Raw genomic sequence first — 16,797 nt, forward strand, 5'->3', positions numbered from 1 at the left:
GCAATCCAACCACCCTTAAGAAAGGCTGAATTTAATCTTCCTATACACATCAGGACCCTCATATCACTGAAACGTCGTGCGCGAGCAATTTGGCAGCATTCCAGATACCCATCCGATAAGCGTCACTACAACGCCCTTACACTTAAACTCAAACGCCTCCTCGCTAGTCATAGATCCGAAGCTTATGCAAACTACGCATCTTCACTCTCACATAATGATGGTTCACTTTGGAAGGCCTCTAGGAAACTTTTACATATTCATAATCCACCCCCTACTCTACGTAATGATGATGGTACTTGGGCGGTCTCTGACCAAGATAAAGCAAACATATTTATGAAACACTTAGAAAATACCTTCCAACCGCATTATAATATTCTATCACCCAGCAAAATCCAAGAAGTTGAAAGCTTTCTCAACTCTCCACTACAGATGTCCCTTCCTCCTCGAGCCTTCTCCCCTGGTGAAGTTTACTTTAATATTAAAAAGCTCCCAGGAAAAAAAATCCCCTGGATTTGATCTAATAACTGCAGAAGTAATCAGAAACCTACCTAAAAAATCTATCTTATTCCTAACACAAATCTACAACGCAATGCTCAGACTATCCTATTTCCCTATTCTCTGGAAATATTCTACTATAATTCTCATATTAAAACCCAAAAAACCCCCGGACACCCCGACTTCGTACAGACCAATCAGTCTTCTCCCAATACTTTCCAAGTTATTCGAAAAACTGCTATTAAAACGTATTCTACCTATTGTCGACACTGCAAAAATTTTACCTAACTCGCAATTTGGCTTTCGCAATAGTCACTCCACCATCCACCAAGTCCACAGGTTGGTGGACAAAATCTCCTATGCTCTGGAAGAGAAACTCTATTGCACTGGTGCGTTTCTAGATGTCTCCCAGGCCTTCGACCGCGTCTGGCATGCTGGTCTTTTATATAAACTTAAGATTCTTCTCCCTAGTCACTACTATTTAATCCTTAAATCCTATTTAGAAGACCGGCACTTCTCAGTGCGAGTAGGCTCCACCTTTTCTGTTCCCACTTTAATTAATGCAGGCGTACCTCAAGGTGCAGTCACAGCTCCCCTTCTATTTAACATATATATATCTGATCAACCTTCTTCCATCCATACTCTTGTTGGTGACTTTGCCGACGACAAAGCTATCTTAGCCTCTAGTTCTGATCCTCATCTAGCCTCCAGCTATGTTCAAGACCACCTACACCTTCTCCAAGCCTGGTACAAGGAATGGGGAGTTAAAATGAACGAATCTAAATCAATCCACTGTACTTTTACGCTCCGGCAAGGAGTATGCCAGACCCTCCTCCTTAACCTTCTATCGGTCGCGCGGTTTTTTTTTCATATTTGGTCGCGCGGGGTAAAAATTTTCCAAAATGTATGTATTTTGATGAACAACCGTATTTATTTATTTAAAATTATACATTAAGTACATTTTAATATTTAAATCCAAAATTGTGTTTTTTTTTTCAAATTAAATTAAATTATAATATTAATTTTATATATATTCTTGTTTTATTTACATTTCTTCACAGCAGCTTGGACACATTTCTATGAGATGATCACGGCAAATAAGTCTTGCACAATTTGTGCATACTTTTGTTGTCTTTCGATCCTTATTTCTGTCACAAAAAGAACATCTCCCTGATTGTCGAATTCGTTGAATTTCCTCTGTAGCATTTACATGAAATCCATATTTTACAATTTTATTTTTTATTTCCTTTGGTAATGATATGATAGTGCAGCGATATTCCATATGCTCCTTCATCAATTCTCGAGATAAACATTTCAAAAAATCAAGACGTGTCTTTTTGTTATTTGGGCAGTTTTCTTGATATATTATTTGAGCATTGACACCTCCGATGTTTAGCATAGAATAAAATACTGTCAATGGCCATCGGAAACTTTTCCTAGCTACTGTATAATTTTCCGTCATGCGATCCATGTTATCGACGGCGCCTTTGGTGGCATTATATAAAGTAATTATTTCCGGCTTTCTTGCTTCATTCGTATTTGTATCAATTGCTTTATCAAAATGCATTGTTGAAAGAACTAAAACAATTTTATTTTTTTTCGGCATGTATGAAACCAACGTTTGATTTTTACTAAATGCAAAGTACGAAGATGTTATAATTCGGTGTTTTGTTTGAGTAAACTCGGGGGGGATCTGTCTTTTATTTTTCCGTAAAGTACCTAGTAGTGAAAGTTTATGTGTTTTTTGTAAATCGTTAGCTAACTCAACACTGGTAAACCAGTTGTCAGTAGTTACATTTCTACCAGTTTTTGAAATCGGTTGAATTAACCGTTTGACAACACTAGCGGCACCATTATCAACTTTGAACGGCCCATCAGGTTGTGTACCAGCATAAATTTCAAGATTTCCTGTGTAAAAATTTAAATTGTCGCAGAGGGCAAATATTTTTATTCCATATTTTGCTGGCTTACTCGGTATGTATTGACGAAATGAACATTTTCCACGGAACGCTTGTAATTTTTCGTCGATGCAGGTATATTCAGACATGGAGTAGGCCGTTTTACAACTGCTCACAAACATTTCAAATATTGTCCGTATATGTGTTATTTTATCAATTTTATGTCGTTCACTTCGACCTCGAACGTCATCAAATCTAATGCAACGGAGTATAAACCGGAATCTTCGTTCTGACATTACGCACGAAAATAGTTCTGCCCCTGTTCCATCCTTTTTCCATAAATCTTCCGAACTTCGGTGTCCACATTTTATAGCACCTAAGTATACATACACAAAAAAATTGAAATAAAAATAATATGGCAAATATAATATGATATAATTATAATATTTTATAATAATATATATAATATAAATATATTATAATTATATATTATATATATTTATTATATTTACCTATCATATAAAGAATTCCAATGACAGCTTTTATTTCTGCAATATTTGTGTCAGAAGCATCTCGTTCCCTCGTAAAATTTGGTCGTACCTTTTGGATGTATACGTTCGTATATTTGACTATAATTTCCAACATAGATTTTGGAAAAAAAATATACCACGAATCTACTATAGTTTTCGCTTGTCTCGAAGTTTCTTTTACACCTGATTTCTCGGTAAGAACATTCTGTGCATAGGCTCGTCTTATCTGAAGTGGTTTTTCACGGTTCCATTTAGTACCATCTTTACCATAATACGAATCGACCAACCGCATAGCCAAAGGTAAGTCGTCATCAGATTCATGATAACTTTTTTCATCACAAACATCAATAGTATCGCGTGTAATACCATTATCTTCATCCGAGTATCCCGACTGTTCCGTGTCTGTATCGTGATTCGAAACTTGTGATTGTTCAGCATCTTCATTTTCATCACTAGAAATATCACCCCAGATTTCCTCATCACTAGCATCATCTAACATTTGTTGAATACGTCGCCGTTGGAATTCGTCCATGTTGTATAAAAAAAATAATAATTGGTCGCACGGGGTAAATAATTTCCAAAAACGACACAATCAACGGTTAAAACTAACTGATTCACTAAAATAAGCTTTGGTCGAATCATAAATTCAGATAAACATGTTATCAACAGCTATACAAGATATAACGTAGGCACGTTATCGTGGGAAAGTTTTACTGATGTTTATATTTAGACTGGGAGATTATTTACCCCGCGCGACCGATAGAAGGTTAACAACCAACCTCTCCCTACTGCCCAGTGTGTACGCTACCTTGGAGTCAACATTGACCGTCGACTTACCTGGTCAGCTCACATTAAAAATAAAACTCGAACACTTAATGATCGTTTTCGCCTTCTTCGGCCGTTCCTAACTTCCAAAAATATTAAGTTACCTACTAAATTACTGCTGTATAAACTACTACTCAGACCCATCTGGTCTTACGGTTTGCAGTTATGGGGCTCAGCCAAAGTATCAAATACAAACCGTATACAAAGGTTTCAATCCAAAGTCCTTCGCGTCATCTCTAAAGCTCCCTTCTATGTTTCAAATAATACCCTTCATTCTGACTTCAATTTACCCACCGTCACTGAACTAGCCAAGCTCCACTATAAACGATTCAATAAAAAGTTAACACATCATTCTAATCCCCTTATCGTCCAACTATCATCTGCAACTCTTCCAGGAAATCCACACAAAAGACTAAAAAGGCAATGGTGTCGTGACCTGCTTATATAATATTAAAAAAAAAAAAAAAAAAAAAAAAAAAAAAAAAAAAAAAAAAATGTATATTTATATATGTATGATGTTTGCTACTTATAAGTTATAACTACTATGTACTCATTGTAATATCGTTACTTTTATTATTATTTTAGGATTAAAACTTTAAATTATATCATGCTGAAGTACCTCCGATGGGTGGTCTCTTCCCTCTGTCTTTCTCTGTCTACTGTTCTATTTTATCACTTAAGCTTATTGTTCATTAATTGTAACAGATTGCGTAATATAAAATTTTGTTAAAAAAAAAAAAAAAAAAATAATACGTTAAAAACATAAATGTTAATGTTTTGTATCATACAAAATATTCTATATATTATCATTATTTATAAATATTACTATATTAGTATTAAAGTTTTTATTTGTTAGGTTTAACATATCATTTAAGACCAACCTAAGTAAAATTATAAATTTTATTTTAATAAAACATACTGTTCAAATATTCAATATTGTTTATAAATTTCTTAAGTCACCTAATGAATGAATATTGTATATTAAACATAATACAATTCATTTTTATACTATTTTAAAACTACAATCTAAATGTTTACTAAATATTCATTCTGTGATTCTGTATAAATAAATATCTATATAAAATCTATATAAATAAATCATACAATTAATGAAAATAGTCATGGTTATTGTTCGCACTAGGGGCTCCTCACACTGCGGTTGGCACCTAGAACTCGCACACCCTGGACCAGGTACAATAGAGCTAATATAAATATTATACAAGTGAATTATAATAGGTGAATATAATAGATCTTTATTATAATTAATACCAATAAAATAATAGATTAGCTGAGATGATCAGTCTCAGACTAATAAAACATATAAAATAACAAAATATCTGTCAAACTGATAATAATATATTAATTACATATATTCTGTCCCATACCAGAATATATGAAAAATAACAATAAATCAATAAAATATACTCTGTCCCATACCAGAGTATATAACAAAACGAATAACAATATTATAACATGTATATCATATATATAGATATATAATATACGTAATACAACGAACTATATGTATTAGCTTTATTATAATAATATTAAATACGGCAATAGCCAAGGGGGGAATGAGACAACTGCTCAATACATAAATAATAATACAAGGGGGTGGTGCTGAGCTGCATCTTGAGCTGACTGGAACGACTTGAGCTGATGGAAACCACGAGGTTTTGAGTCCGAACTGAACGGTGTGAATAAATATAATAGTTACCACACTAATACTGCTGCGAGCTGCAAAGGCAATGAGCTGCGAACTGCTGGAGCTTGTTGTCAATTGTCAACGAGACATATGACCTAATATGAATGATCTTCCAAAATGAGCGTTTTCACGGAACGGTGCATTGGACACAACCACAAAATGGCGTCGTCTTATTGCGAACGGCAAAAAGGTAAGAAGACAGAACTGTCCGGTAGAACGGCAACGGAAAAACAGAAACGAGTGATAGCCGCCCAACCAACGCGACGTCAAAAACATCGCGACCGTTGCGAGCTGCAAGTAGGCGACCGGGGTGAAGAGGAGCGTCTCTTCAGTAGTGTTACCAACCTGGGGCAGTGGGACTGGGCAACACGAACTCAGGTTGACGAAGTCCGAACAGTTATAAATTAAAAATGTCGAAATATTATGATAGATATTGCCAATACATTAACATAATAAACAAGTAACAACTAGGTACATATTAAGTAAATAGTACTTTTATAAAACTATCAACATGTTTATTTTCACAGATTAAAAGATATTATTTTCACCATGTCTGAAATGTCTGCATAACTCCACAGAACTGATGACATGAATATAAATCATAAAAAATACAAGACAAGAAAAATATACATTATTATAAATTATATTATATTCTACGGATCATAATATAAAAAATGAATAAAAAATAACATTAATAATAAAAAAATTATTATTGATACAACAGTTCTGTTTGCAATAATTTGGATTTCATTGCAAACCTATCAATAGCCTTTTCTTTATCTATGTTTATTTCTGGTGAACATGAGAATACCATTAAATGGTCAAGCCTCGATTCACCCATTGAATACCTATGTTTGGTTTTTATTAATTTGAGTTTTGAAAAGGTTCTTTCGGCTGTTGCTGAAGTAGGAGGAAGTGTACATATTGCTTTATACACTGTATATAAGTTTGGAAATGCTGATTTCAGATTAAACTTGGATAACAGTTTTAAGATTTGAACCATTTTAAAATCTGACTTTTTGATATTTTCGATACTTTCCGTTTGAATATCATCATCACTATTTTCTGTGTCTTCTGCATCATGGCAACTTATAAATAATTTGGATATATTTAAATCAACATTTTTTGAATTTATTTCATCAAAATAGTTTTTAAATATTTCAAATTCTACACTTAAATTTTCCTCATTCACTGCGGTTAACCATTGTGTTATTTTTTAAAAAATATCTTTAGGGTATTCTTCGCCAAATTTTTCAGGAGAAAAAAGTGTCCGAAACTTTCGGTATTTTCAGCGTAGGATTCGGTGTCTTATATACATAGACGTAATTAAGGGGGCTTGGGTAGGCCACTCTTCAGCCATTTAAGCCAACCTAAAATGAAAATGATTTAAACATTTGAAAACAAGCAAGTTATTGATATATGTAATACGTTTTTGTTTACTTATATCACAATAAGACACAATCGCGAGTGACACGAAAAAAAGGTGATGATAAATATGGAGTTTTGTGATAATGCTGTAAAAAAAAGTTACTGATGAGGTTGTGGGGCAGTAATGCATAGTAGGTGTAATACAACTATTATCAGGGATTTAAGTAAAATTATTTTATAAATAGAATTATGCCAGTATTTTCCTTGTTCTGGAGAATATAAGGTTATTATGAGAATTTTTGCAGCCTATGTGTTCTTTTATCATCTATTGTTACTCTATTTAAAGTGTATTCATGGTCATTATGTTTAGAATATTTAATTATAATGTTAAAATGAGTTTTAATCACCCTCAAAAACCATAAAACGAGTTATTGGTATCAAATTCGCAAACGGTAATTTTTTCATCTATTGAAAAATGTTAATTGTAGGTAATTAAATCTTTAACTTCAGTACTAATCAAACGTTCATACCAAAAGGTTGATTGTCCATTGTTATCGTCATGTCGTGCGTTGAATGCGATAAAGTTGTTTTTGCCGAACAAAAATATATCTTGCGCTGAATGTAAATCATACTACCATCCAAAATGCACGAAACTCGCTTTAATATCCAATTATAACAAATTGGGAATTGAAAAACGGCTTTGGAAAAGCGATAATTGCGAGCTCAAAACTTAACACTATACATCAGAAAACAAATACTACCTTAAACCCAAAGAATTTAATGATCTCCAATCGCCATTTAAAATAATTTTAAACAAACTCGAAAAACTTGATGAGTTAATTAATTCATTTAATGGATTGCAAATATATATATGACTATTTGTTCTAATACGATTGATGATTTATTAAATTAGAAAATATAGTTACTAATGTCAAACAAAACACTAATAAGATACAAGGAATTGAAAATAAATTTATTATGATGCATAAAGAAATTGATCATTTAAAGTCAAACTATAATGTTTCTGAACAATTTAAATTAATTAATAACCTAGATCTTATGAATATTCCTAAAACAGCTAACGAATCTCTATTTGATATCACTACTAAGTTAACCAAACTGTTAGTATCGAAGTTAAAGAAGTAGATATTAACAAAATATATCGCATTAAATCAAAGAATAATGATACTAGTAAAATAATTATTGGATTAAATAACATTAATAAAAAGGAAGAAATTCTATCGGCATTTAAATCAAAATTCAAAACAAGGCCAATTACAGCCAATCATATCCACACTTCGTTCCCTGACCGCAAAATCTACTTAAATCATGAACTATCAACAGGCAATATAAGAATACTGTGGATAACAAAATAACTTTCAGCTTACCATAGAACACTATAGAAGCGACACTCTCGGGCGGCCAATGTTAATGGTTCGTAACTTCTTGTCTTACCGTCAAGCTTACAACATCATTCTTGTTGTTACGCCTAATCATACAATAAATATGTGAGAATTATAAATTATATTTTAATTTTTTTTTGATATATAACATCAATTTTTTTCGATTTTTTTATGTTATATGATACGAATATTGAATTTATGATGGCTAATATATTTTTAAGATATTTATTCAATAAATTTGTGAGTAGTTTGTTTTTCGGATATGATTTTATTAATGCAATATTATTTAACATCATTGATAATCAATGTTAATATATACAATGAATATGAATTATTTACCTTCTATAAGACAATTTAACAAAATATATACATAACAATATTTATACAAAATATACAAACTAGATTATAAGACAATTTAACAACAAAATATATACATAACAATATTTATAAATTACATAAAATTTGCAATTTTCTATTTTTCATGCAAATGTATTTGCAAATTACGGTTAGTTCTGGTCAAAGTAGTATAAATTCTAAATCTTATATATAAGTTCAACAAATAGTCATGGGGGAATTGTTCAAAGTATATGTTTTATATATGTAAAAGCATTTATTTCTGGCAATTCTAATGATCTATAATTGGTTGCATCAATGGGTAATGGATTAATTTGAATTACCTTTTGGTTTTCAGGGAATATTGTTTTTAAATCTTCAGCTGGTATTTTATTTAAATTACTCAGTACTTGGTCTATGTTTTCCAAACAATTGGCACCTTCATTATATTCAAAATAACTTAATGAAAATAATTTTTTGAAGGTACGCTGTAACTGAATAGTTGTGGGGTTTATACAGTTACCATTCTGAATTCGCATAGTACCAAATAAATTTTCCAAACAATCCTGGTTCAATCTCCTTGTCATTAGTTCAATCTCTTCATTATATTCTTTTAATAATATATTGTGTAATTTAATTAATCTTGCAATTGAAATCATCCAACCTGTCAGAAATTTTATGTTGTAGCCTTTCTTAATGTTGTGCCATTGCTTTGTTGATGTATTAAATTTTTGTAAATTAACATTTAAAAAAAATTAAACATTTTTAATAAGAAATTATTTTGATATTCAGCATTTTTAAAAGGTAAGCAAAATCGTTTTGCCCCCTTAGGTTCAATTCATCGTCAGATTCAACGTCGTCTTCTTGTGGCTTTATTTTCATTCGAGAATTAAATATATCAAATAAATTATCAATTTCGTCTATAAATTCTATTGTACTAGCAGCTATATTTGGAAGTGATCCATCTGTCTGTCATGCATGTTGTCATTGCACAGACAACAGTTTTACTGAAAACTTGAGATGCAAATTTCACTTTCATCTTTTGAAATGGACCAGGATTCATATGTTTTTCTGTCAATTTAGGAGCTAGGCGATGAGTTCGTTGTGCGTCAGAATTATAGAATTGTTTAAAATGTTTGCTCTCAATAATTTTTTCTTCAGAAACTAATCTATAGTTAAAAAAGTTATTTCTGGTCGATTTTAGTAAATAAGGAGGGTCAAACATGTATATAATTTCTTTTGTTCCGACTTTAAAATAAGGGTTTTCAGGTGTTACTCCCACATTATCAGCGAATGATTTAAAATTAGAACCCATATCAGATATCATGACTCTAACATTAAATGAAATACTAGTTAACTTTAAAATACACTTATATATTATGATATTTCGGATAGGGAGAAGCCAGATCGAACGGCAAAATGTCTGTTTTCTAAATAGGATTTAAATAATAGAAAGTAGTATGGTGGAAGAATCGATTTGAGTTTGCAGAGTAGGCCTTCATGCCATACTCTGTCGAATGCCTGTGATACGTCAAGGAAGGCAGCTGTGCAAATAAGCTTTTTTTCAAGAGTGTACGATATTTTGTCCACTAGACGATGGACTTGGTGTATTGTAGAGTGGTTATGACGGAATCCAGATTGGGTATTAGGTATGCTAGCTTCAATGATAGAAACGTTTGATAGCGTTTTAGGATGATTCGTTCAAAAATTTTTGAAAATAGTGGAAGAAGACTAATGGGCCTGAATGATTCGGAAGAGTTGGGGGGCTTGCCAGGTTTGGGGTTCATAATGATGATTGATAATTTCCAAAGAACAGGGAAGTATGACAGTCTACGTATAGAGTTGAAAATGTGTGTTAAGAGAAGTAATGTTTTTTTGGGAAGTTGTGTAGCTACCTCAGCTGTGATTAAGTCATAGCCTGGGCTTTTGTGGCGAGGAGAGTTTCTTATCGCACATTCAACATCGCTAGGTTGGATATGTTTGGGTGGGAGAGAGAATGGTTCACTTTTTCGATTTGAGAAGGAGTAAGAATATTGTTGTTAGGTTGGAAGGTAGAGTAAAGATGATGTCGAAATATATTGGCTTTATCTAGATCAGTGACGGCCCAAGTACCGTCGGTTTTTTTTAGTGGAGGAACAGATTGTTTTGTTCGAAGGATTTTCCTTGTTGTTTGCCAGAGCGAGTTGTCAGTAGACGAGAGGGAAACGAGACGTTTGGTGAAATTATCTGATCTAATAGAGGTTAGGATTCTTTTAAGTTTATTTGTTAAATTGTTAAGTTTGCAATCAATTTAATTATAAAATAAATAATTTATTTTGATATTTCGTAATTCCAGTTTTAATATTTTATTTTTAATTGAAGGGTTAAATAAATTATTATTAACTATTACATACCTTGTCCAGTAGCTTCCGTGGTATAAAATAAATAAACTCAATATACTTAATAATTTAAGATTTCGTAAAACTGAAAACAAGCATTAACATTAACCGTGTGTACTATGTAGAAAATAGCTAGGTAATGATGATTATTCCGTCGCGGCGTCGCTCTAGTTACTAATAGTATTGATATAAACTTATATAACTTAAGATAAGGATCTATTTTAAAACCAGTAGATAATAACAAATGTTATGTATGTAGTTTTTATCTATATTTTGATATATTTATTTTTTATTTTTGTCGCGGTAAAACGTCAAATCCTCCTACTGTGGGTCGTTGAGATTAGTTGTTAGGCTGTGGAAACTGTTGGGAATTTTAGATATAAATATGTCCAAAATGTCTGGCCTTTTTCTGGGTGAAGTGGGCCAGTCACCGGAAATACAGAAAAAATAACGTTTAGTCAAAAACTGATTTTGGCTAGTCTATACATATTTTACATAGTATTGGGTGACACAATCCATTTCAAGCATACAGTATGTTTTACTTTAATTATTTAACGTACATGTCCCCAACCCCACCCATTCAAAATGTTGACATTTTTTTTAAGTCAACATTTAGCAACAATTTGCAAGCCTATTTTTTAATCGGAAAAAATAAAAAACTTAGGGTGGGGCTGGAGACACATGGCCCCGGCCCCACCCATATCATTGAAATCATATTTTCAAATTTTTCTTCAACCATCATTTAGCAGCCAATTAGCAACGTTTTGCAAGCTAGTCGTCGAAATTTGCAAACCAATATTTCGCCGGTAAAAAACTTTTTCGCAATTCGCGCATGTCTCCAGCCCCACCCCGAACCCAAATATTGCGATTTTCGACCTGAGATTCATGTCAACATTTAGCAGCCAATTAGCAATGACCATGTGATTACCTTATAGCTGTATTTTATTTACCACATTTTAAACTTACTTCTTAAATCAGTGATGACGTTATGTTAATATATATATCTGTAAATTAATTTAGATTTAATAAACTTTTTCACTATCATATTATTAACACAACCTTACGTTATTGTAAAGTATCTTTACAAATTAAACAATATTTATTTTCTTAATCTAAATACGTATAATTCAAGTTTTTCGTTTATTATAACCATGATTATTATTAATTATTAATGTCGCATATTTTCGTAATGATATGTAGTATTTTTTATAAAATCATAATAGAATTGATTTGAGAGAAAAATTATGTGCACTTGTTTGGATCTCTAGGGTAATTGAATAATTATAAAATTTGTGGAGATGTGTGAAAGAAATTTAAAAATGATTTGATTGGTATTTGATTTCTGAATAGGATCCAGTACTTTATACTATAATGTAACAGTTCGATTTTTTTTCTATTCTATGTTTTATTAGTTTTGAACATTAAATACATTAAAAGATATGGCCGAAACTGGGAGCTGTATGACGATTTAAAAAAAAAAAACCCGTACCAGTTAATTTGTCTTTAACTGGTACTGGTTTTTTTTTTTAAATCGTCATACAGCTGCCAGTTTCGGTCATATCTTTTAATGTATGCCGTATAGTGACCCACTGAACTTCTCAGACCACCTTTTCCGCTGTGAAAACAAATTACACCTCGAAGCTCGTAGTTTGTTGTTCGTGTATAAGTCTTTGAGGAATGTCACATAATTTTATTTTTAGTAATGTAGCAGCTTCATTACTTCGTTTACTTGATATCATGTCTTCTCCTAAATTTAATATAGTTAAAAAAAATAGTTATTTGACTATATTATTTACTATAATTATTACCTTCCCAAAATAAAATGTCAATGAATATGTGCATTTTTGAAATTATTTTTTTGATTGTTGTGATTCCTTCACAATTTGCATTTTTGCATTCTCGCTGTTGGATATATGTGCGATCGTTCAAATATTGTTGAAGTAGATCAATATTAGTTTCCATATCAGTTTGATATGTTAAAAAATTATAATTTGTGGTAGAAGTGTTAAGGCAGACGTTAGATCAACACTCAGTTTCTTCTTTAAGTGAAGGAAGATCAATTTCAATCAAAATTTTAACATTTATTTACCTTTGTTTTATGATCATTAAAAAATATCATACATAGATTTTTTGAACATGATATAATATGAAGCATAATATAAATTGAAACATTTAATTAAACAAAAAAAACATTAACATTTATATTTTATGATGAGATTTTAGGGCAGCAAAATGACCTCATTATAACTAATTGATTTAGTTATCTCACATATTATATTTAAAATTGCCAAATTGTTTAAACGGTTGTCATTCATTGAATATCATAAGTATGATCTCACTCTTTTCAGAACACTAAATGACCGTTCAGCTGAAGTATTAGAAACCAGACAGCATTAATACATACGTAACGCAATATCTACATATGGGTAGACACTAGACATCTAATTTTTCAAATTAAGAATAGATGCCCGGGGCGATTGCCCCCTCTTGCCTGTATTTCACGGTCCATTTTTCTCAACAGGTATGGATAATTTACTTACTTATACATACTATTATTTACTTATTATTTTCTTTACTTAGTGATTTATATCAAAAGTAAATTTTTATGGTTTTTTCTTCTTAATCATAGAAAAAATAAATAATTGAATAAATCATATTATTTAACAAATCTTTATTTTTAAGTACAACAAATGATAAATATAGTAACTATTTTCTTTATATATAACAAAGGCTAATACCTTAGGTACTATATAATATAAAATATGATGTATAAAAAAATTAAAATAAGAAATATTAAATAAATATTATAAATATATTATAATATGAGTATAATTTATTATTAAATATTATATTAAACTTATAAAATATGTAAAATACTATATAAAATTATCAAAAAAATCAAAACAAAAAAAAACATGTTTTTTGAATAGCATAATAACATAATAACAAAAAGTTAATAATAATAACACATGATTTTCATTTATCATTTTTTAAACCAAGAATTACATACTTTGTGTTTATAATATATTTTATTGTAGGCAACGAACAGTTTTATGGCATAAAAGTTACCCAATTTGTTGACAATTTGATATTTAATTTTTATGTTATAAAAAGTTGAAATCACTGATTTGACTAACAGAATTACATGATTTCTTAAAGGACCATTTTGAATATTATGATAGTTTATAGAAAAAAAAATATTTTTATTATTTATGAAGCTTGCTAAGATCTTGCTTTGAATTAATAAAGGATTTAAAGATTTGTTATCATGCATAATAAACTTTAATAAATTTATCAGCAATTAAGCATATTTCAATTACATCTGCACTAGGATATATTAAACCACCATATCTTTTAAATAAATTAATGCATTTCTGTTTCTAATTCAATATTACCATAAAGAGTGGGATTAGAACTATTGATAGCTTGAATTGGATTTGTAGAGACACTTGAACAATTTAGAACATTTTGAACAAATATGGTTGTGAACAAACCAATGGTTCGAACAAATATGGTTTCATTTTTTTTTTTTGTAGTTTGAATAGGATAAGAGCAAAATGTATCCATGTGTTATAATATTAGACGCGGCAAGCTATAATACTATATATAAGCTTCAAGTTGACGACTCGCCGCACTCGTGTCCACTAGAAAACTCATTATTGTTATATATATGTTAATATAGGTATATAAAAAAAATGTATATATTGCGTTTTCTAGTGCAGTGTTTCTTAACCTTTGTATTATGGTGACACACTATTAACATTTTTCATACTTTGTGACACACATTTTTGTATAGAGGTATTTTTGAGATAAAATAAAGATTTTCAAAGATAATTTCAAAAAACTGAAAAATTGCTCATAAAATCCAAGATGGCGAACACTTCCGGACCTCAGAAGGATAGTGACTTTTTTTGGTCAATCAGAAGCCTATAACCAAACTTTTCGCAAAGTTTCAAAACTTTCCGATTAAATTTTTTAAAACACCAATTTTGGAGCTTAAATAACTGGACTAATTATAAAGTATGGTTTTAGCCAATCAAACTTTAAATTGTTTTTTAAATTTGAATACTGCCTATATAAATAATAATTTTTTTATTTACATTATTATTACATTATTTTTATTTATTATTTATTAAAGGAACAAATCTAGTTTAGCGCCCACGCAAATCATATTATCAATATTATGTGTTACGTTAACCGTGTTAAAAACAGCTATGATACCAAAAAAAAATAGGTATTATATTTTATCTTCAGTTGAAAACATAATGTCTCTTTATCTTACGAGTAGACCATACAAAATTTAATATCTGCATACCTAATGACATTCGTACGATCACTACGATTGTTAACGAACATCAGAATAACGTAAAATTATAATTAAGCGTATGATATTGAGATAACGAAAAGTATATTTAAGCAAGTTGGACAGCTTTTTGTGGTCAAAATAATAATTGTGCTGTTAATGCAGGTTTATCCTATGTATCTCATGTATTTTTGTAACAAAACAAACACGTTTTATTAAAAACTGTCAATTGGTAGTTTGTATTGATTTGATATTCGGTCACTGAAAGGAAGGATTTGATACAGTAAGGGGATTAGTGATTCCAATGAATTTTGATTTGCTAAACATTTTTTAAAAAGTTGATGGAAAGGATGGATCTAGATTCTAGAACATTTTTAATTATGTATAGATACAACAAATAAACAAAAAAGTAAAATATAACCAGTCTTTTGGTACTCAATCAAGTCCTTGTTTGAGATCAGAAATTTTTTTATATAATTACCAATTAACTAATCTTAATACCTATCAAATCTTTGTGTTAATGTATTATACTATTATTATTATACTTTAATAACAATTGATGTTCAAAATTATCATCAGTCATTCTTGATCTTTTGTCATCTTTTCCGTAACTTAAAAGTCGTTCATCTAATGCACTGGAAGGTAGATTTGTATTGTAACGCAAGTAATTTTTTTTATAATTGAGAAACCAGCCAAGCATTCTTTTGATTTCAAATCCTCATTAAGAAATCTATCAAATTCAGCAAATCTAAGTGAAATGATTGCTAAATTGAAAGACACGGCAGTGTTCTACAGCTCAAAAATTCCTTAGAAAAGATAGAAGATGATACACTGATTGAAATTTTACAGTGGGAAGACAATATTTTTTCAACAAAATCCAACAATTAGTATTTGCTAATTGTAACTGTGATTTTATTTTATCAATATTTGTATTATCAAGTAAATTAAGTGTAATATTTCCTATCAGTAAATTACTGCAAGGAAAATATAAAGACATTTTCACAGCGTCTAAATACATCAAGGACATAATTTCTACTTTTATTAAATATAAAAGTAACTGCTATGAAGAATTCAATTCAATATTTAGACAAAGTTAAATTATATTAAAAACACTTAATGATGAAGTAAAACTACCAAGACTTTATAGACGTCAAAAATATAGAAACCGCATAACAAATTTAGATTATCCAGAAGATTACTATCATATTAATTTATACATTCCACCATTAGACGGTATTTTAGAAGACTTAAATTCCCGTTTTATTAATAAAAAAAAATAAAAATCTTTTAGCATTAATGCAATTGGTACCAATAGTACAAATAAAATATGACACAATACTTAAGACCACATTAGACAACATATCTGCAATCATCAATGAGCAAAATGTATTTAAGGCTGCATCCGAGTTGGGTCCCAAATTTATAATTACTACACTAGTTGGGTCCCGAATTATTTTAGGTACTACACTAGTTGGGTCCCGGATTTTTGTAGGTACTATACTAGTTCGGTCCCGGATTTTTATAGTTGCTACACTAGTTGGGTCCTGAATTATTTTAGC

At 30.4% G+C, this 16,797-nt stretch overlaps 1 protein-coding gene across 1 annotated transcript; it reads right to left on the bottom strand.

The window, feature by feature from the left end:
* Window positions 1-1,540: 1,540 nt before the first annotated feature.
* LOC132925638 (piggyBac transposable element-derived protein 4-like) lies at window positions 1,541-3,455 on the bottom strand. Its single transcript, XM_060990012.1, has 3 exons — window positions 2,906-3,455; window positions 2,670-2,769; window positions 1,541-2,561 (listed from the first exon to the last, which is right to left on the bottom strand). The coding sequence occupies exons 1-3, from the start codon at window positions 3,453-3,455 to the stop codon at window positions 1,541-1,543; spliced, it is 1,671 nt and encodes a 556-aa protein (XP_060845995.1).
* Between the last annotated feature and the right edge of the window lie 13,342 nt (window positions 3,456-16,797).

The sequence above is a fragment of the Rhopalosiphum padi genome, chromosome 3 (assembly GCF_020882245.1).
Source record: "Rhopalosiphum padi isolate XX-2018 chromosome 3, ASM2088224v1, whole genome shotgun sequence".
Lineage (NCBI taxonomy): Eukaryota > Metazoa > Arthropoda > Insecta > Hemiptera > Aphididae > Rhopalosiphum > Rhopalosiphum padi.